This window comes from Scomber scombrus, chromosome 10, assembly GCF_963691925.1.
Source record: "Scomber scombrus chromosome 10, fScoSco1.1, whole genome shotgun sequence".
In the NCBI taxonomy this organism is placed as follows: domain Eukaryota; kingdom Metazoa; phylum Chordata; class Actinopteri; order Scombriformes; family Scombridae; genus Scomber; species Scomber scombrus.
In genome coordinates this window covers 13,151,757-13,172,387 of record NC_084979.1, presented here as the reverse complement: position 1 = coordinate 13,172,387, position 20,631 = coordinate 13,151,757, and the positions used below count along the sequence as shown (strand labels likewise).

General features: G+C 37.6%; 3 protein-coding genes across 4 annotated transcripts in view; 1 reads left to right on the top strand and 2 right to left on the bottom strand.

Moving 5' to 3' along the window:
- The window catches only part of exosc10 (exosome component 10), a 161,907-nt gene that overhangs the window by 99,352 nt on the left and 41,924 nt on the right, over positions 1-20,631 (bottom strand). The gene's annotated exons all lie outside the window — the stretch shown is intronic.
- dffa (DNA fragmentation factor, alpha polypeptide) lies at positions 311-6,282 on the top strand. 2 transcript variants are annotated; one of them, XM_062427617.1, is made up of 6 exons: positions 311-478; positions 2,008-2,166; positions 2,285-2,439; positions 2,841-3,045; positions 3,838-3,965; positions 5,268-6,282. In XM_062427617.1, exons 1-6 carry the CDS (start codon positions 385-387, stop codon positions 5,481-5,483), a joined length of 957 nt encoding a protein of 318 aa, XP_062283601.1. In that variant the 5' UTR covers positions 311-384; the 3' UTR covers positions 5,484-6,282. The 2 variants fall into 2 exon arrangements, with proteins under 2 accessions (XP_062283601.1, XP_062283602.1); XM_062427618.1 differs by having other exon boundaries at positions 5,103-5,406.
- On the bottom strand, positions 6,421-13,517 carry masp2 (MBL associated serine protease 2). The gene is made up of 6 exons (XM_062427620.1): positions 13,429-13,517; positions 13,133-13,355; positions 12,868-13,045; positions 11,260-11,391; positions 9,860-10,056; positions 6,421-9,651 (listed from the first exon to the last, which is right to left on the bottom strand). Exons 1-6 carry the CDS (start codon positions 13,434-13,436, stop codon positions 9,484-9,486), a joined length of 906 nt encoding a protein of 301 aa, XP_062283604.1. The 5' UTR covers positions 13,437-13,517; the 3' UTR covers positions 6,421-9,483.

The window sequence follows — 20,631 nt, the reverse complement described above, 5'->3', positions numbered from 1 at the left end:
TTGTTTAAAGCTGCTTCTATTTCTTTAGGAATGCATAATCAATGTTCCTTCTCGAAAATGGACGAAAATCTAAAGTTAAATAAATTAACAAATATAACGTTTATTTTGAATCAACTAGTGGCCATATGTGGTATTACATGTTTAGTTGACTTGTTCCGCATTGGCTTCAGTTGATAATACATAATTAATGGCACCAAAAGAGTTCTGTCTTTTTAAAATGCAGTAACATTTCTCTAAAATACAAAACTACATATCCCAGAGTCCTTAGCGCCACCACGGCGGTTCCGTATTCGAAACTGCTAAAGGCGAGAGAGTGAGCGACAGCTGCTGTCGATAAATAGTGTCTAAGAAAACAAGAATTAGAAAAAGACATTTGTTTTCAGAATGACAGATAGGAAACCGTGTAAAGTGTGTAATTTCACACGACAGAAGTCGTATGGGCTAGTGGTTCCTTCCCTCGATGAGCTGAAGATAAAAGGTGAGACATTATTGACTTGTAAACGTATCTGCAAAGCTTGAGAACAAATAGAACGCGTAACACAAAACTGACATTGGAAGTTTTTGATATTTTGATCCCCTGATCCCCTATTAACCGGTTATCTTTGGCACTGGTATGTGTGTTTTAGTAAAGACAATGGTGCTACATGGTTTTTTGTGAAAGTGAAACCCATTCATGTTAACGTCGTTTTGATGATATGATGTGTTCAGCACCAATGTGAGCCAGGACTACAGTAATAGTGGTGATTTTGCTGCACAGTTTAATCTAATCCTGGTCGAGCTGTGCGAAGCAACAGTTTCATCGTGTCCATACTTGCAGGAGCTAAACATGAAATGTCAGTGTAGACCTCCCACCTGTCCTGCTCATTCCTTGAATGCTAGTCAGCAGGCGTTGCCCAAATCATTGCACTCTTGGAGAGGAGTTGTGGTTCTCAAACTTTTAACTTTTCATGTCAAAGACTCCCTAAACTGACACAAATTAGACCACGGAGCACCATTTTATAAGATGTTTACTTTTAGATGTTTTATCAATCAAAAACGTGAATAAGTGTATGAAATCCATGATCAAAATAGTCATAAATAATATTATTGTGGTAGTTATGGATGCAATTATTGTTGAAATAAATGTTTGGCTTTTCGCTGTGAAATTCCCTCAACAACCCCTGGGGGTCCTGAGACTCCACTTCAGAACCACTGTTTTAAACAATAAAACCATTATAACATCCCAGAAATATAGATGTATTTTAAAGTCATGTAGCTGCAGATGATACAATGACTGGAATTATGTCAAATTGAAAACCTTTTTTTTTTTACTTTACTAAAAAGTTATAAAGTGTTGTTAGACATTAACGATTAATGTACCTTAATTTTTCTTCATCTTCAAAGAGTATATACACAATGTAAATAGAATGTAAAAATGAAAGGTATCGTAGGCTCTGTTGAAGCTGGTGGTGATTATAACTACAGTAGTTGTGTAATTACAACCATAATCATGCTTTCAGGGTTCAATGGCATTCAGCTGTTATAGTTCCACTTTTCCATTTTTGTTTGTGAATTCAGAAATAGTATTAAAGTTTCAGATAACTAACAAAGGCAGAACTTTAAAAACAACCAGATACAATACTGAAATATGGATTTATAATTGATATAAAATATATATAATTTTAAAAGGCATGCTGAAGTTTAAGGTGGCATAGGGAATAAGAAATACTCACATCAGTGTAGTGTTTGACTAACAGGAACAACTGTGATGAAAGAGGAGGTGACAGCTAAAATGGATGGACTTGTTTGAAGTACAGAAGTCATCGGAATTTGCTTGAGCGGGCTGACAATTAGCTGGTGTGTGTTAAGACTGCCTAAAATATTTACAGTAGTTTATATGCCATTTGAGACTGTCTGTCCTGATAGTTTTGTTCTGAAACATAGCTAAAGTCTCTGTGGCACTCATTATAAAGGATACCTGTTCACATAAGATCTGTAAAGTTTGTTGTTTCTCTGTTCTTTTGACAGGGTGTGAGTTTCTTGGGTTCACTTCCACTGACACGGTCAAAGTGGTCCTAGAAGACGATGGGACAATAGTGGAGGACGAGGCCTACTTTTTGTGTTTACCGTTAAACACAAAGTTCATGCTGCTGCATGAAAGAGACACATGGTCTCCAGTTCGCAGGAGTAAGTAGGTTTACTTGTGTCTGAGGTTTGTCTAAAGTCTGATTCTTATCATTTAAGCAGTGAAATGCACAGCCCTGTGTTTTATACTCATCTGCTTTTCATTTTTCTTTTTTAAAAGTTGATGGTGGTACTGCCTGGATGGCCAGGGATTCTGTGTTGCTGGAGACTGATGCTGTGGACTCCTCCAGTGCTGTAGGACCATGGTGGGACTTGGCTCAGCAGCTGAAACAGGACCTGGCCAGCATCATCCTCATGTCTGAGGCAGACTTACAGGTACCAACATTATCCACCGCCACACCTATCCCAGCTGCACTGGTACAATTAAATAATATGGAAAGAGTCCAATTTGTAAAATATTTTCCTCATTTCACCACTATGACCTGGGTCAGCTGAAACTTCCATTGGTGTGTCTGAGGTAACTGTCGTACATAAGACCACTACAGACACTGAAAAAGCAGAAAGTAACACAGGAAACTTCATTTTATAAAAACCAAAGTATATTTACCATTTTTGAAAAGGCCTTCCTCGCTATATTTTTCACTTCACTGTGTATTCATTCCTTCTTTTGTCCCATTATTTGTTGTTACTTTGACTTTGAGACACCATATAGCTATAGTGTTCTCAAAGTTGTATATTGTTGCTTTAAGTATAATTTGTGTCACCTGCTGTTCCAGACCTTAGTGGATGCCCCATGCCATGAGCTCGCCTCTGCTCTGGGTTTCCAAGTGAAGAAGGCAGAAGACCTCCAGGAGACATTGCAGAGGGTTTTGGACCGCAGGGAGGAGGAGAGGCAGTCCAAGGAGCTGCTCCAGCTATACCTCAAAGCTGTGGAGAAAAAGGATAGGCAGCAAGAAGAGCCAAGTCAGCCCAGCCAGGGAGGTAAGGCCATATTATTATGTGGAGGTTTTTGGTTTTACTGTTTGGAAATATTTACCGGTGATATAAATAAAGATTTGGCATACTTGTAAGGGGTTTCATAGTCTATACTGTTGCTTTCTGACACAGTAAAACAATGTGATAAGTGGCTACTCCTTGGTTATAAAGTCCTTTTAGTTTTATATAAAGAAACTCTACAGAGAATCCCACAGCAACACTTGTTCTTTAGAAAAATAGTAGTATTAATTTATATTGTTTTGATTTAGATTTGGAGTAATATCTTTCAGTGTTTTTTTTACAGTGCTCAAATCTCTTCCTCTGTCCTAAGAATAAATTAGAATGAATAGCTGTGATCAATAAGCATGAATACAACACCCAGAAAAATAATCAAGACTATATTATCCTATGATTGTGTAGCCCTCCAGGGAGGCAATGACCCAAAAACCAGATGTTCTTCAGACATGGGTCAGAGACAGTGTCTTTGCTTATAACACATTAATTGGCTGAAAGAACATTTGAGGGAAAAAATAATATGAACTCATAAATATCTATATTGTTTTTTTATGAGTAAAGGGCAGAATATGAATGTTATTTTACATTTCAGTGCTAAAACATGTTAATAAGCCAGTAATCTGTCTCTTTTCTGTGGTACTGTAGATGAGGGCAGAGCTGTGCTTATGCTTTTTGGTCACCAGGTGGAGCCCTTGTTGCTGCTGAATAAACCCACCTATTACAGATTTACTGTCATACAACAAATGATCCTAAGTGAGAACCTGTTTGTGTGTTATGTGTCAGGCGCTGGAGATGTGGACATGCTGGACGGGATAGAGGTGGACGCAGCGTCTGGATTCATGTCCAGAACACTGATGGTCTTGAAAGGCAAAACAAGCCCAGAGACCAGGCTCTCAACTGAAGATTTGCAGGTAGCCCACTCGAACCACTGATCCACACTACGACAAGACTTCTGCAGATAAAAATACTCCAAATTTTATGCTTTATTTTACTTTATAATTATACACTTCTACTGTATATAATTGCAAATGCCTCTGATGTCACAGTCTTTCTTAGAACTTTTTTAATGGTTTATAGTGAAGATTTTAGAGTGACCTGAGCAAACCTGCATTTACATGTAACAACAATGTGGGGCCACTCTTCAGCTGTCCTATACCGCATTATATTCTCATCACATTTATATTCTGGCGCAAGGCTTTTGCTGTAATATATCAAGTCTTTAATTAGCAATTACATAAAAATGCAAGTCCTGTCACAACACATCCAGACCAAAATAGTGATATAATGTCTTTATATAATTCAGAGGACATTGATTATAGCTAAATTACAGGTGCAAAATTGTGTGTACTCTTATATACATACACAAAGAAAAGAAAATATTTGAAGCACCTTTGAATATAACATAGTCCAATATGCCAACACCACTAAGTACAGCCTCAAAAATGACCATAGAGTTAAATCTACATGATTTATTATAGGGCTGTCTGAAAGGATTGCACTGTCATTTCATGATGTAAATAGGACTGCAACTATAGGATTATTTTCATTCATCTATAAAATGTCAGAAAATTGTGAAAAATGTCAATAACGGTTTCTTAAAGCGCAAGTTGTTGTTCTCAAATGTCTTTCTTTTTGTCTAGGCCAACAGTCCACTACCCAAGATATTTAGTATATCATCACAGAAAATTTTCACATTTGATAAACTGGAATCAGAGATTTCTTTTTCTCACAAAATGACTCAAAACTATTAATCGATCACAGTAAAAATTAAATAGTTGGCAGCTAATTGATCAATCGACTAATTGTTGCAGCTCTAGATGTAAATATCCAAAAATATGCCATTTAAAGGTGCTACAGAGACAGCTGCAACAAACATTCTGACCTGATGAAGATCTTAGTAGGATCAAAACATTGTCTTCATAAAAATGATGTGGCTCGGGGTTAGTGTGACGTTGTTCCCTGTTTTCATTGATACTGCTTTCTAATAAAACATACGAGATGTACATATAATTACTTTCCTTCAATATCCAAAAACATGTCATTTACAGATGCCACGTGGACAGCTTCTGATATCAGGGGGAAAGAAATGAAATTACACCCACAATCAGGGTCTGTCTGGAAAGATGAGCCTTGTCTTATTGGACTCGCAGAATTAATTTGTCTTCACTGGTTTTCAATACATATTCACATTTCTCTTTCCCATGTGTCTTCAGATGGTAGTGACCAGAGGGGTGGAAGCTATGGAGCAGGTACTGGGTTGGGACGGAGCTAGAACATCGGCGCTGGTTCAAGCCTGCGAAGCCGAGCTGACCAGACGTCTCCAGCAGGTTCAGGCCTTGCAGTCCATCAGAAGCATCACACAGCCAGACAGCAGCCAGCACTCCAGTGAAAAAAGTGCAGAGGAGGAGGGAGAAGAAACGCCAGCCTAAGGCCGGTGCAACTAGGCCGAGGCTTCACCCGAGCAGAGACTGATAAGAATTCACACCGCCTGCCTCAGGGTCAGTAGAATATGATTCACCCTGTGTGACCAATAATATCCATGATTATGCAGCACGTGAATGCTGATGATGTTGACATCTGCATCCTCTTTGCATCATCTTTGCATCAACTTGTAAACCACTTGAATGCTTTTGCCCCAAGAGGAGGCAACAGTGATTTGCACAAGTCATGTTTATCAAAGACATTTCACTTTAACCACTGGAAACAACTTTCTACTGGCTTCTTATTTTGATGAGTGCCATGCTGTGAAAATAACCCCGGATACGTAAGGTTTTTGGTATTGGTGAAGATATTATTGTCTTACTGCTTGCTGCCCCTCAAACACTGCCAATTAAAACAGACGTTATGCACTGCATTTTATTTCACAACTTTAAGGAATATAACTGTAAGGAATAAACTCTAGCTGGAAACCTTGTGGATAATTTTGTATCTGCTGGCAATAATTACAAAATTGTGCACTATATTTACTCTCCGCTATTTTATTTGAGTGTCCCAGTCCTGCGTGTGTACATTTATCCACTAATGCCACCAACAATTCCATGACTGGAACAAAAAAGCAATGTCTGCAGCATGTGCACTATTTTCCCCTGACAATCCCACATTACAACGTGCTAGATTTTACTGATGGGAAAATTACAGTTGTACAACTCTACATGCAGATGATTAGTATGTGTCTGAAATCTCAATTTGTTGTTTATTATTGAGTCAAATATTGAATGTCTATTATATAGGGAGTGAATGACACAGTCCTTCAGTATAGGAGGCATAGCAGTGTGTTCTTATTTTGTGTCATCTTGTCATCTCCTGCATAAAGAAACTAATTATATTTTCACACTACTGTTTCCATGTGTTACACTGTGTCCATAGTTTTTACTTTTCTTTTTTTTTTCTTTTTTTTTTTTTTTCTTTTTTTTTTTTAAACCTAGTTTTAAAGTCTGCTTGCAGACTCATAATGTCAGGAAATGTCTTACTTGTGACGAACACTCTAAAATATTTTTTTAGAGAGGTTTTCTTATAGTCTGGCCTGGAAAATGTATACGTTTGGTGGTTAATCAGTAAGCATAAAAATCTTTATTATTATACTATTGACTTAGCCATAGCCTTAAATGATGTGTACCTCAGTGTGAAATGTCATCATTACCTGATGTGGGACCATTAAGGAAATCTCTACATGGAAGAATTAATTATAGAAATACCCCTTTAAACCACAATGAGCGCAGGAACTCTCCACCCATCGCACAAAAACAAAGAAACAAACAGCACTGCTTTTGAGTAATGGGGTGCAGACAGATGTTTTTTCTGAGATATATGCAATGGCTGACATCAGTATATCTGTGTAAAGGTTAACTTTACACAAGTACATAAATGTATTTGTGTGGAGGAGACAGATTTATTTTAATTTGAATAATGAAGAGTCAAGATAAGATGTTTATCTCTTCATACAAGGAAGCCTCACCGAACACGTCTGGTCAACATTATAGGCAAAAATGTGAAAAGCTTCATCTTTGAGTTACATAGAATCAATATTTAAGACTATGCGTTATATACTATTATAGAAGTTACATAGCAGTCTGGAGGATGTGTAATGTAAGACAGTTTACAATGGGTGCAAGTGTGTGTGACTCATTCGTCATATACAAGATAGTCTTTGTCATGCCTGTCATCATCTATCTGATGAACAAAGAATACAAATGATGGTGGATTGGAATTTGCAGAAGGATCATCTTTTTTGTGTGTTGTGGTGAGATTGAGATGTCACTGTGAGCTTGCACTTGAGTTTTAGATACACAGAGGAGTGGAGCAATCATTTAGATCTTCTAGTGTGAGATTCCCAACAAATTCATATGTTGTATTTTGTTTAAACCTGCATAACAAATGTACCTTTTTATACACATATTGAATGGTGATATGAGGGATATTTTTTTAAATAAACTCACCCCTCAAAGTTTTGAAAGTGCTTGTTGTGTCCCACTTTATTTATGATTGAAATTCATGTAGCCTCATGCACAATCTCATTGACAGATCCATCCATCCATTTTCTTTACTGCTTATCTTGAGGGTCAAAGAGGAGCTGCAGCTAGTCTCAGCTGACATTGGGAGAGAGGCGGGAAACACCCTGGGCCGGTCACCAGTCAATCACACATTAACATGTAGTATAGAGACAGGCAACCATTCACACCTACAGGCAATACAGAATCACCAATTAACCTAACCTGCATCTTTTTGGTCTGTGGGAGGAAGCCGGAGCACCCGGAGTGAACCCACGCATGCACAGGGAGAACGTGCACACAGAAAGGCCCCAGCTGGCCAGTGGGTTCGAACCCAGAACCCTCTCGCTGAGAGGTGACAGTACAAACTTTCATCAACAAATACGTCAATGTAATACTTTTCCCAAGTCTCCTTCCTCTCAAGACTTAATCAAAAGCTGAGCTGTGATATAGAACATGAGTTAGAGACTTGAAGTTTGGTGCTCTGAAAAGATTTAAGATACCATAAAATAATGATTTTTTTTTAAAAAGTGTGTGCATTTTCAAAGGCAGAAATAGTATTACTACTAGTATGCAATACCAAGTAGATTTTTTGACAGGGTGAACATTCTGTCATAGTTCTTTACATATAGTAAGTTTACATGGGATGCAGGCTTTTTGACAATGTAGTGATGAGGCATATAAACTGTAAGCCTATTGGCAGCATGCTGCTGCTAGATATTTTCCAACAGTTGGTTAATGGATTTCATGGTGTGCGTAATTCCTGTGGAATTGGCTCCAACTAGGCTGAACAGTGAGAAGTGAGCGGGATATGGGAGCAGTCAATAGTGCCCTCATCTGTCACTGTGTCTTGGTGGATTAGATTATGAGTCAACAGTGTAAGGTAAAAACTGTAGGTTTGCTCTGCAAGCACACAGTTGCCTCGAGGACTGTCTGGGCATTTCATGCTAGAAACAACCCTTATTCCATGTGGTCTGGTGGCTTTCAGAGAACACATCCAACAGAGACCTTATGATTCTGATTGGCTGCAAATGCCAAGGGTTAGGGTTAGGGTTAGGCCAAGTGATGTACGGGTCAGCACATTCTTTGCCTTGCTAAAGTAGTGAATTTAAAACTACAAAGTATGTAGCAGTCCAAGTTAGCATACTTTTTTTAAGTAATAAGTCGACAGAGAAGTTTCAGTGGCTTAATGCTAAAGCACCAGGAAGAAAAATCAACAAGTGCATTTTGTTCTCACATCCACACATTCAGGCGTGCTCTTTTGCCCCTCTCGTGTGGCACAGATGGAGGAAGTGTTGGTGCGTGAATGCAAAAGTGCCAAATGAGAGGTAATTTCATGGGACTGGAGAACCCTTTAATGGCTGTTTTGATAGAGGAGTGGAGCTGGGATTGCTGAGAACAAGCTGCATTATGTATGAAGGTTAAACAACTAGCATTCACCGCTTCTAAGATTCTGCTTCCAGACTACTTTAGGGAATTAATTAATTAATTATTATTATGTCTTTGGCTAGAATTCAATCAAAATGCTTGTCTGATCACATATTAGACCCAGGTTATATTTTATGGTAACCAAACATTTGTTCTAATTAAGACACTGTGTAAAACAAAAAACAAAAAAAACAAAAAACAGTCTGAATTAATAAGTCAAATTGTATTTTGAGTCTTACTTTATTCCCACTAGTTATAAAATAATGAAAACTAAATTATTGCAAAAATGGTTAAAAATAATTGTTCTGGTGAGGTTTTAGAGCCCATAGTGATTTGTTGTGGCATCTCACCAAATAGAGAAATACAACAATGTCAACTGATACCATATCTTGAAGATACCTTGTGCTTCTGCTAGCATCACGGTCAGACACAAATATCCAAGCCTCATCACAAAAATGACGGTTGTGTCAATGGTGACTTTAGTTGCCACAATACTAAAACCCATCAGTCTAAGTTACAGTGAGGATTTAACCTTAATACCGGTATACTTAATCTTCCATCCCTTGTTTTTACCACTGGGGTCAGATTTGAATGCAACGTGCACCTGGTAACTTCCTGTGTCAATACGGCCTGGTGGCTTTGATCCACAAAAGGGTCCATACACTTGTCCAGCTGTTGAAATCTTAAAAAAGGGGGAAAAACAGGGATGTTGATTCATTAAATACCTGACTGAGTGATGTCCAGCCAAACATAAATATTCAGGAGCCCTACATATATCACCCAAGGAGGACAAGTCAGTGACAGACTGCCTACACAAGCATGAGGTGGAATACATTGCTTATTCATCATTTGCGTGTGTTAGATTGCCGCGCTGAAGTCACAGGACTAACCTTCAATGTATCGTATGGACAGGGGGCATCCGGATGACCCTCTATGTCAAAGGTTTCCAAGAAGTCCAGGATTATTCTGTAGCCTTCCGGCAGACGGATGGTGTGGTCACACTGACTCATGGATGGGTAGGGGCTCGGGTAGCCTGGACTGGTCAGAACCCCTGACAGTGTGGTCAACACCTGGTTGTTGCATGGCACTGTTGGGAAGATACACACTCATTTACAGCAAATCCAACTTTTATATGGTCCATATTCCGTCTTCAGTGTTCATTTGAAAACTATCTGCAGCTGCTTAATAAAATATAAATTATAAAGTGTGAAGACGTATGAAAATGTTTTTTGGTTAGAAAAAAAATCATGTCAATTGAGATATGTCCTGGTTACATAAATGATGGGATTCATTTAGAGTGCATTTTTGCCCGGGCAAGTGTGCAGATGTTACAGATAAAAACAAATGAGTATGGCAAAGAGGCGGAGTTGCTGTAATTCATATAATTAGTACAATCTGTAGGCAGATCATCATTTTTGCCTATTCATCGCATGATTTGTTTTGTCACCCTTCTCCTCTGGCAAAGAATAATAATTTGAGTCACATCAACTGGTAATTGTGATTAATTACCTAATGTCAGTACACTATTAATGCTGCACACAGGTATCAATTTTTAATGCCATTTTGAAGTTGCTTTTCCCTTAGGAATCGACAGTAATTAACCTTGCCTTACACCAGCTGGCAGAGATCAGCTACTTTATGCATCAGTATGCCTTTTCAGTCTGAAATTGGCTAGCAGAGGGCCGGCTTTGATAGGATGAAATCCAGTCTGGCACACAATCAACATGTGCCCTGTGTGAAATGTCTGAAAATTGTTTTTTTCAAGATTTGTTCTGCTGTACTGTGAAATATCAAGAGTATTTCAAAGGACAAATTGCTTTCTCTTCCAATAATTAGGTGTAATCATAAGTTTACAACACAGAAAATCTGATCTAATTTTCATCCACCCTTCTCATAAAGTCTGAAATTAGCAGCATTTTGTATTTTAATTGTTCTTATAACCACCTCAACACATTGTGCCAAATGAAAGATTCAGACATTATTTGGTTATATAATCAACAAATGCTGTGGGGTTTTTAAAATGTGTTCAAGCCAACTGCTTACTAATGGCACTTGCTTGCTTGTGTCCCTTGCTTTATGGCCATCAATATGAGCTGTGTCTGGTAGTGAGGAGCTGAGCACAAGTGTATTAAGCTATAGAAACAACATATACCATATTTAAAGAGATCAATATACAGTCAAATGCTATGTGCCAAGCTCTTGACCCTGCACCGCACTATACAGCTTTCAACTGACTTTGATTGAGCGCATATGAACATGCCTCTTGAGCTTTTGCCTGCACATCTCTTACCTGTGCAGGATCTTTTGTTGTCATGGAGAAGGTATCCTTGTCTGCACGTGCAGTAATATCCACCAATGTAATTGTGGCAAAAATGATCACACACTCTCTCCCCGTCTACCTTGGACTGACATTCATTGATGTCTGTAGGAGACAGAGAGGTTAGAGAGTAAAACACAATAAGTATGTAATGTGGTAAGTGAATATTCTCTTTGTCTAAATCTGTGTCTGGACTCAGTCAGATAATGTACGGTGACTTGCTTGGTATATGAATTTTTCAGGAGAGTATACATGTATGTCACCATGAGTTTTACAATTTAAGTGGACACTAAATGACTGTAGTTTGTCTTGATAAAAATGTAATCTTATTTGGCTCTAATAACCATTGAGGTTGAAAGATCAGTTTAGTACGTTTGTCATTTACATCCAATTAAAAATTTGAATGGAAAACATATTAATTGCAAATAGAAAGTTCAGACAGGCTTTTTTAAATGTTATGGTCATCAATAGCAGAATCCCAAACATAAGTGGACAAACAAGATAAACAAGACTAAAAGTCTACAGCCATGCAAGTAGATATAGCTAACATAGCTGCTGTTTAGCTAATATTTATCAAGTTACTGTAAGCATCCTAATATTTGCTTATTAGCACTGAGCACAAAATACAATGAGAGTCATAAGGATGAATGAACTGGTGGTGAGCAATTTTAGATCGCTCATGAAGGTATTAGATAAAACATCAGACAATCAATCCAGGTCATATGAAGTTATCCTCAAGGATCTTTGAATATCTGTTGGAAAAGTTTATGATTATCCATCCAATTTTATGTCAACCTTTCAGTGGCATGGTGGAAAAGTCAGAGGATCACCAAAGTCATTAGGATATATCATCCGATAATGTCTGTATAAATTTGCTTAACTATTTCTCTGAACAGGGAAAATCTTGACTTGCTGGCACAGTTTGAGAAAAAGTTAGATTCATCATCTGGGGACCATGAATGCCTGTGCAAAATTTCATGACACTACAGTCAATAGTTTTTTTTTAGATATTTCAGTCTTGACTGAAGCGATAGATCATATTGGCCAACAATGCAACATGGCCATCCAAATTTGCTGCTCACATGGCTAAACCTTTGCAATGAAAACCATCTGGTAGATGTAAGTGCCATTTTTTTTTAAATGTAAGAATTCAAGTACAGTGAAACATAAAACTCATATTTAAACTGGCCATTCACATTGTAATACATTTTGTTTCTAGAATAAGCCTAAATATATATACATATGAATATAATACAATATATATAAATAACATATACATATAAATTAGATGCTCTCTCGAAGAATAATTTTCCTTTTTTTCTAGTTATTTATGGTGTCCTTTATTTGTTTATTGTGCTTTGGATTTGTCATTATTATATTGTATATGTTGTTTGTAGTATTGAGTAGTCTTGTGTTTGTAGTTTGAATTAATATTTTCAATGTAACTGCATGTACCTATGATGATGTGATCCTGCTATTATTTATCTAGAAAGTCCATTACACTTTGCTCTGTGTAATTACAGCCACCAAAAATGTGAAGGTTTCTTCCCTCTGGCAACAAACATCACTATTTTACATCACCTTCTGAGGTGTAAAATGCTTGGAAGCCAGTGAATCGTCCCTCATTAGAATAGTCACTCCTAAAGACCACTGACATGAGGTTCCCGGCTGACAGGATGACGGTGTTCCTGGGGGTGCTTTCAAAGTTCTTCTCTTCCTCACCACAGAACCGCAAGGTCTCATTCCCCTCTGCCAAAACCTGGTTTGACAAGGTCAGAAGCCTTTTGGTAAGCAAACTACAGAGTCCAGTGCAGATAATGAGAGATGGAGTTTCTCTAGCATGTACCTGAATGTAGTCATATTCACACTGGTGGGAGGGTTCCATGCTGAAGTGGGTAAAGTAGAGTTTAACCCTGTGGCCCTCTGAGACAGTGATGTTCCACACTACATGCTGGTTATCAGGGTATGTCTGGGGGAAGTTGGGGGAGGTGAAGCTGCCATATAACCCTGTCATATTCACACTCAGCGAGACACGTATGAGGGAAAATAGGACAAACACACAGCCCCCACTGGGCAAGATTAGGTGTGATGGCAGCAGTTTCAAGGATAATTTTGCACAAATAAATGCTAACTGACACTCACCTGGTCATGTTGGCTTCACAGTCCCCAGATATTTTGCGTAATTTGGAAAGGTTCACTCTCAGTGACCCAAGGGTAAATGAACCTGGCTGTCCAGGTCAGACGACATTTAGGTAAACAAAGTAGGACCAGCACATGATCAGTGTGTCATCATTGCCCACCTCCCTCAGTCCCAGGAATCTGATGACTGTAAGAATAGTGTATATTCATCCATACACTGTTAAACTCCTTTTCTTACTTTATCCATTTTTAAAGGAGGGGCATGTTTGTTTTTGTCACTTTTGATTTGTTAAATGCATTTATTTTAATTTAAAATATTTTAAAAATATCTTAAACATAATAAGCATAAATAGCAATGTATTTATAAAAATAGCAACCACCTATGACCTGTCAGTGCCCTGTGAAGCTTTCTCACATCTGCTTAGACAGTGATGCTGATCAGACCTGACTCATGCCGTTAATTATTTCAGACCCCACTCTCATGATTGTTGAGCAGCGAGGCTGTTAAATAAAAGCATCAGAAAAATAAATACACTATCCCATCACATTTACCAGCCGAGCCCTTTTTGTGTCCACCTAATTACTGTATTAGGAACAAAAACAGTCAGCAATTCATCAACAATAGTTTCCCTGTGAATCAAACCAGATTGCATGGTGTTTTTGTTTTTTTAAACATCTGATTCTGCTCTGTGCCAAAGGCTTTAAGGTCAGACTTTATTGTAAAGGCTTTTATAATGAGGGAATGGCAGAGTGTTCAGCTGTCTGTTTTGATGGAATACATATATTGATGTTATTCAGAAGTGATGGGGCCTTTCAACCAGCAACAACTGAACGATAAGTAAGCTTATAATAACCAACCCCCATTTTCCCTAACACTAAAGCACTAATGGCTAGTATTTGAAGTGAATTACAATAATTATCAACATGAACATCAATGTAGATTTCCTTTTGCAAATGACCTCTCCTAAAATGCTGCCATAACCTTTTCCTTTTTCTGATTGTGAGTTGGTGGGATGTTAAGTCACTGTGGATTCTGCACTGATGCCAGATGTTCTGCTTTGGATATCATCCAGCTACCAGTCAGGCTGTGACAGTATGCTGCCCCAACAGAACTGACACCTCTATACATTGTTCAGACTTAAGGGTCTAATTTCTGCTGCCTCTGGGAGTGTATTTATTTCAAGCTTCTAGACCTTTACCTCCAGAGAACACAGTGGAATCTTTAAGGTGAAAATTGAGAACGATCCTGGGCCTTAGCCTTACCTTCCAAAGTTGGTTTACGTGGTTTTAAGATTTCCTACCCAGGAGCCTATTATTATTTGGTACAGAGAGATGTTCATCACTTCATCAGTTCTTCTTCTTCATGAAAGAATATATGCTGTTTTAAAAAGGGAATGACGTTCTAAGATTTTGGTCACCTGCAGACTAAAAGTTCTTCTTTACAGGGTCAGTGCCCTCGGTGTTGAAACCTGCTTCTAGTATAAGTTAGGCATACATTTGTGCAAGGACATTATTGTGTTGCGAATACTGTAGCCTCCAGGGGCCACTAGTGTTTTTTGATTTGTTTCAAGGTGAAATCATAGACTTTCTGTAGACTTTATATACAGATACCCTCTTTTTTATTTCCTACACACATAATTGTATGTTTTATAGGCCTGATTGCTGTTTTATCATTTCAGAACTGATTGGTCACTTCTGTTTTTTATCAGTCTTTTATCAGTCTTTTGTTACTTCCTTTTGTCTTTTTTTTGTTTTGTTGTTTTTTTAGCTCAGTAAAACCACAAGACACAAATATACTAGACTAGACAAATAATTTGAAGGGGGTGCAAGGCAATAGTTGTATATGATTCTGTATTAAAATGAAATAATTCAAGGACATTTTTAGACATTATTAATTATTTCCATAATAAAAACTCATAACATGAACAAATGACTCATCCCAAAATAAGATAATATGTGTCTTTATTTTGAAGTATGATGGATGATAATTGGGCCAAAAATAACTATAGCTTTAGATTTGAATTCGGAATAGCAATGAAATGTTTGCGGTGTTTGAATCAATATTATAGTATACCAAAACAAAACTGCACATTATATCAATATAATCACATATAATGTGAGGAATCCAAACAAGAATAGAATAATAATCTGTAATACTGTACATATATCTAATTCTGAACAAGTCTCTCTTTAGGCTGAGGAGCCGAGACAGGCTGACAAAAGTGATAATGTCATTTACAGACAAAAACTGGAGCTGCTCTATAGACGGTGAATAATAGCATGACATGCTAGAAGCCATGGTGATCTTACTGGGATGAGAATGACATTTTCTGAGTCACAACTGGAAGCCCTTAATTCCAGTTAAACTCACTGGGATGGATGTAATACCTAAAACACTTTCTTTGTGACTATAGACCTGGTCACTTATTGCTACCATTCATTCATTCAGGTCTAGATGCACTGATTTCCAACTACAGAAGAAAGTTTTCTATTTATACCATTCCATTCCATGTTTATTTGTCACCAATGTAATGTAATTTTATAGAAGAACTGGGATGCATTAAAAGAGCCTAAGCTGCAGTTTGTTTGGTTTTATTTAAATTTACTAAAATTAAATTCTTTGATTCAACACAATCCAGAGCCAGAATCTGAATGGGAGCTTTATGTACATGTCTTTTGATAATATGTGACTTATATCCAGCCACTCTGAATCCCATCCTTAGGGCACAAACATTCATTTTAAGGCCTCAGGATACAAATAAAAATTAGGGCAAGCGTTGCACACGCGCGTCATGAACAAAGCACTTTTCACAATTGGCAAGACACTGACGAACCTGAGTGGAGTGTTTGTGCATGTAGCATAGATAATTTATACAGCTAACATGCGTGCACACACACACACATACAGCTGAACATACACTCAAAACAGGCACAGTGAGACACAAGGCACAAGGCACAAGGCACAAGGCACATGCCGTTTTGATTTCAGCATTGATGCCCAAGTGCAAAAGGCAAGGCAAGGCAAGGCAGTTTTATTTATATAGCGCATTTCATACACAGTGGCAACTCAATGTGCTTGACAGACACTCTCCTTGCAGCGCTGTTTTCACCTGCTTGATGTACCATGCAGTACCGAAGTGCTTCCTTATAGGAAGTCAGCCAGTCATTAAATAAAAAATAGGCCACTTGAGATCAATTGAAATAAACGTAAGGACAGGGACTGTTTGTAGCAGGACAGTCAACAAAAGATGGTGATGAGGATACAAGAAGAGAGCTTTAAATCAATGTTGTATCAGATCCTTGAAGAAGGCATTAGAGGGAGAAAGGTTTCTTCTACTCTTCTCATTTTGCATAATTTCCATGTATCTCGTTAGTCCTTTGGCGACCTCAACAACATGCTGATCTCTGAGCATCTTGGCCAAGACACAAATTATACTTCCAGACATGCTAGTACACTTTGTGAGTGTATCTACCCTCACTGTGACTCACTGTGACACCCCTCTGCCATCTTCATTCTCACTCTCATCCTTTTTCTCCTTTCTCACTGGCTGCAATCACAGCGGTCTCAACCACCCACATGCTGTAAACTGTAATTAAGGACTTGAATAAGTGGGGATGTGTCACTTGAGCTGAACACTGAGGAACAATATAGAGTTAATCCACTGTAATTTGCTCGTCCACTTCCACAGCACACTACCTGCTGCAAATAACAGATGGTTTAAAAGCAGCACAGGCCAAAATGAATCCCGGTGTTAAATACCCATTGATACATTTGTATGATTTCCAGTTAGTTAAATCAACAACTCTTGAATAAATGCAGAAATGTAAAATGTGGTCTGCATGACCATCCACATTTTAATTCACAGAGTAGAAAAAAAACAGGTTTCAAATGTTGTTGCTTCTGGCTGTTCGGGGGTGTCACTTTTCTTTTCAAACCCCAAACAATTGCCTTGACTTGAGCCTTGAGGCCAGATGTTCATGGGCTAAAGCAACAGAATTGATTGAATGCCGTCAATATATATTAACATTTCTTTGTTCTGAGGGGAGCAGCAGGTTTAGTTTAATGTTTCCATTAACGCCGGCATTGTTTGCTCATTTTGTGTGTGGGTGCAGAGAATACAATGAATTAAACAAATATACACCTGGGAATGTGTCACAGTGATTTCTTGCAAAAGACTCACTTCAATTTTCTGCAGGTTCTTGTCGACCGAGAGCATACTTAAGCAATGGCTTCAGAGAAGATTATACAAGTAAAAACGGGACTTAAAGAATTGATTTATTTTGCTATTTAAATGATGAGCAGCAATGTTTGTTGTAAAGTCCTGCGACAACAGTACTTTTCATTTTACAATGCATAGATTGAATGCTACTTGTGCTTTCATTTTGATGGGAATAATCAATCTTCAAAGGGAAGACACAGGAAAAATCTGACCAAATGATCTGACAAAATAATATTCAATTCGAGAAACACAGGGGTGTTTCTCGAAGATGAATAAAACGTTCATAAAAATTAAATCTTGATTAAACCAGTTAGAGTTTGTTCTGCTTGTATCAGAAAAGTGCAGAACAAGATGGATTGACAAACATCTCTTGCTGGTTTAGTTTTGTGGATGTTGGGAAAGTTTAGAGCTGATTTAAATCCATGATTTAAATTTGACTGCAATATTCAGCAATTTAAAAAGTTACATTTATTGTTTCTATAAATAGTTCCCATTAGCTTAGTTACTTAGTATGTTTTTATTATCAGTTGAAAAGCTTATGTAGGGGAGGCTGAGTACGGTTTTCAATACTGTTTGCATTTTTCTTTGTTACTCACTGTTTGGAATAGACCAATCAAATGTTGATTTATTCAGCTTATATCTGTCTGTCAGTTACCCACATCATTTAAAGATGATCACATATGACATATCAATTACAATATTGATTTGAATGGAAGAAGTCAGATGTTGCAACTTACCCCACCCCTGAGGATAGCTGCAACACGATCAAGGACAGTTGCAACACATTTAATTTCACTAATTAACTTTTGCTTTTGTCTCAATGAGCATAGTATTCTAAAAAACATTATAGGACATATATATATAGTTTAGTAATATTTGGGAATTTTGTCAGTAACCTTCCTCATTCTTTCTGCTTTAAGATGATTTATTCACTGTATGGAAGACAATAATGGCTTACTATTAAGATTATGTACATTTGAAATAATTAAATGATCAAATAGTTATGTTATTACCTCCAATGATTACTTGTGCATGTATAAATGTATGTTATGAATAACATATTTTTCTATCATATAAACAAAGCAATACAAATGTGTATTTGGGTGAGGTATTTACCTCACAATGACTTGTGTATTATGAAAAAAGGAATGCCAGTTTGGTTTTGGGTGAACTATCATTTTAGGTACCCCATAATGGCTTGTTCATATTGACATGACAGAACATCAAGTGCCAGCTAGACACACTGACACACTGCCATTGACACAATGTAACCATGCCATTTAGAAGTCAACAAAACAAGTAAGTCAATTTTGATTATTTCATACTAAATGTCAGGACAGTATTACCAAAATAGAGCTTATGAAAAAATGACTTTCATACCTGAAAAACATTTTCTTTTTTTAGTAAATGCAACTGTTGATGTTGAATGAGTTTTCTGCCTTCCTGGGGAGGGACGGTCTAACTGAGCATGTGTAAAGTGGCATCACTGTAACATGTTTCTGATTGAAGGAATAAGACTTCATTTGGACTTTCATGGTATTTACATGGCTCTAAGACTCTATTTACTGTCAGTGGTGCATGCTGGTAAATGTTTCACAATTTTAACAAATGTTTTTACATGAGAGTGTACTTTTTAGTAAATGTAGTTAATTTTGTTGAAGTGTATGTATGATTTTTTTTGTATGTCTTTGCTCTAAACTAATTTAGATCAGTGTCCTAATTTCACAGATACAACATCCCAATGCACTTGAATACATTTTTTTTTTAAACTACCATTTTATAAACATTAATCAAATGTCTTTATAAATCCACTGAAAGGGATGGGAAAGGGTCGAACTGTTTCATTTAAGGATCTTTGCAATGAGTGGACATCGTAACAGAGCCATAGTGGATTTACAACAAAGTGTCCCAAATGCTAAAGCCACATGTACAATGTATAATATATTACACACATGGTTCCCAGCATCCCTTGATGCTAATGATCCAGAACAGCTCCTGATGAACTGATGCTGAGCCTTTTTGTGCTGGATTTCATTCCTGACGTCAGGCCCATTACTCTTTCAGTTTGGCCAGCATGGCTTTTTTTCACAGATAACAAATACAGTCATTTCCTTGCTAATTCAAACGGGCCCCAGGTTTAGCAATTCAGCGGACTGCCATAAGGCAGTAAAGCAGTCAGTGACGTTGGTGTGAGGAAGCAATGATGAGAAATGGCACACAGGTGCTGCGCTCGCCCCTGAATCCTTTCCTTCAATATGGTGCTTCACCGCTACCGCCCTTTCTCATTCATTATGTTTTAAACAGAATTCTTTTTAAAAACTACTATATTACAATTTAATGCCAACTGAGAACATATTTCTCACAAAAAGACCACTTTTTGTGACACGACTTTCATAAAAATGTCAAGAAATGCCTAAAAAAATATATTCTATAAAGTCCTTGGCCTGCAAGTGATCAACAGTGAATATGTCTTGTAGTAACATAATACAGTATATGGATTTATCATGATTATACCTCATATCAGTGATAAGAGATTATATAATAGTGTGGACAGGCCATGACTCAATAACTCCAGTAGGGATATTAATGGGGGGCTATTTCTTGTGTAATTGATTACACATTTTCAGGTCTGTTAGATTTGAGAAAAATGACGGTCAGCCTGAACATTAAACATGGATTTCCAATATGAGTAATGGTGTTGGCAGCAGCGGGGACTTCACATGCCATTAATAAACAAAAACCATCACTGTCACCCATAATACTGTGGTGACATTTAGGCTCTTAATGACTCATATCACGTCTTTTTTCTTCTTCTTTTTTTGTGTCTCCGTATCGCAGCCTGACCATTTGACATAAGGAGATTTCATGTTGTTGGAACAACTGCAATCAGGTGTATTGCCATCCCACAAGGGCCCAATTGTCCTGAAAATAGTCATAAGCTGCACTACATACAGGGAGAAAATAACATTACTTGAGATCATCATCT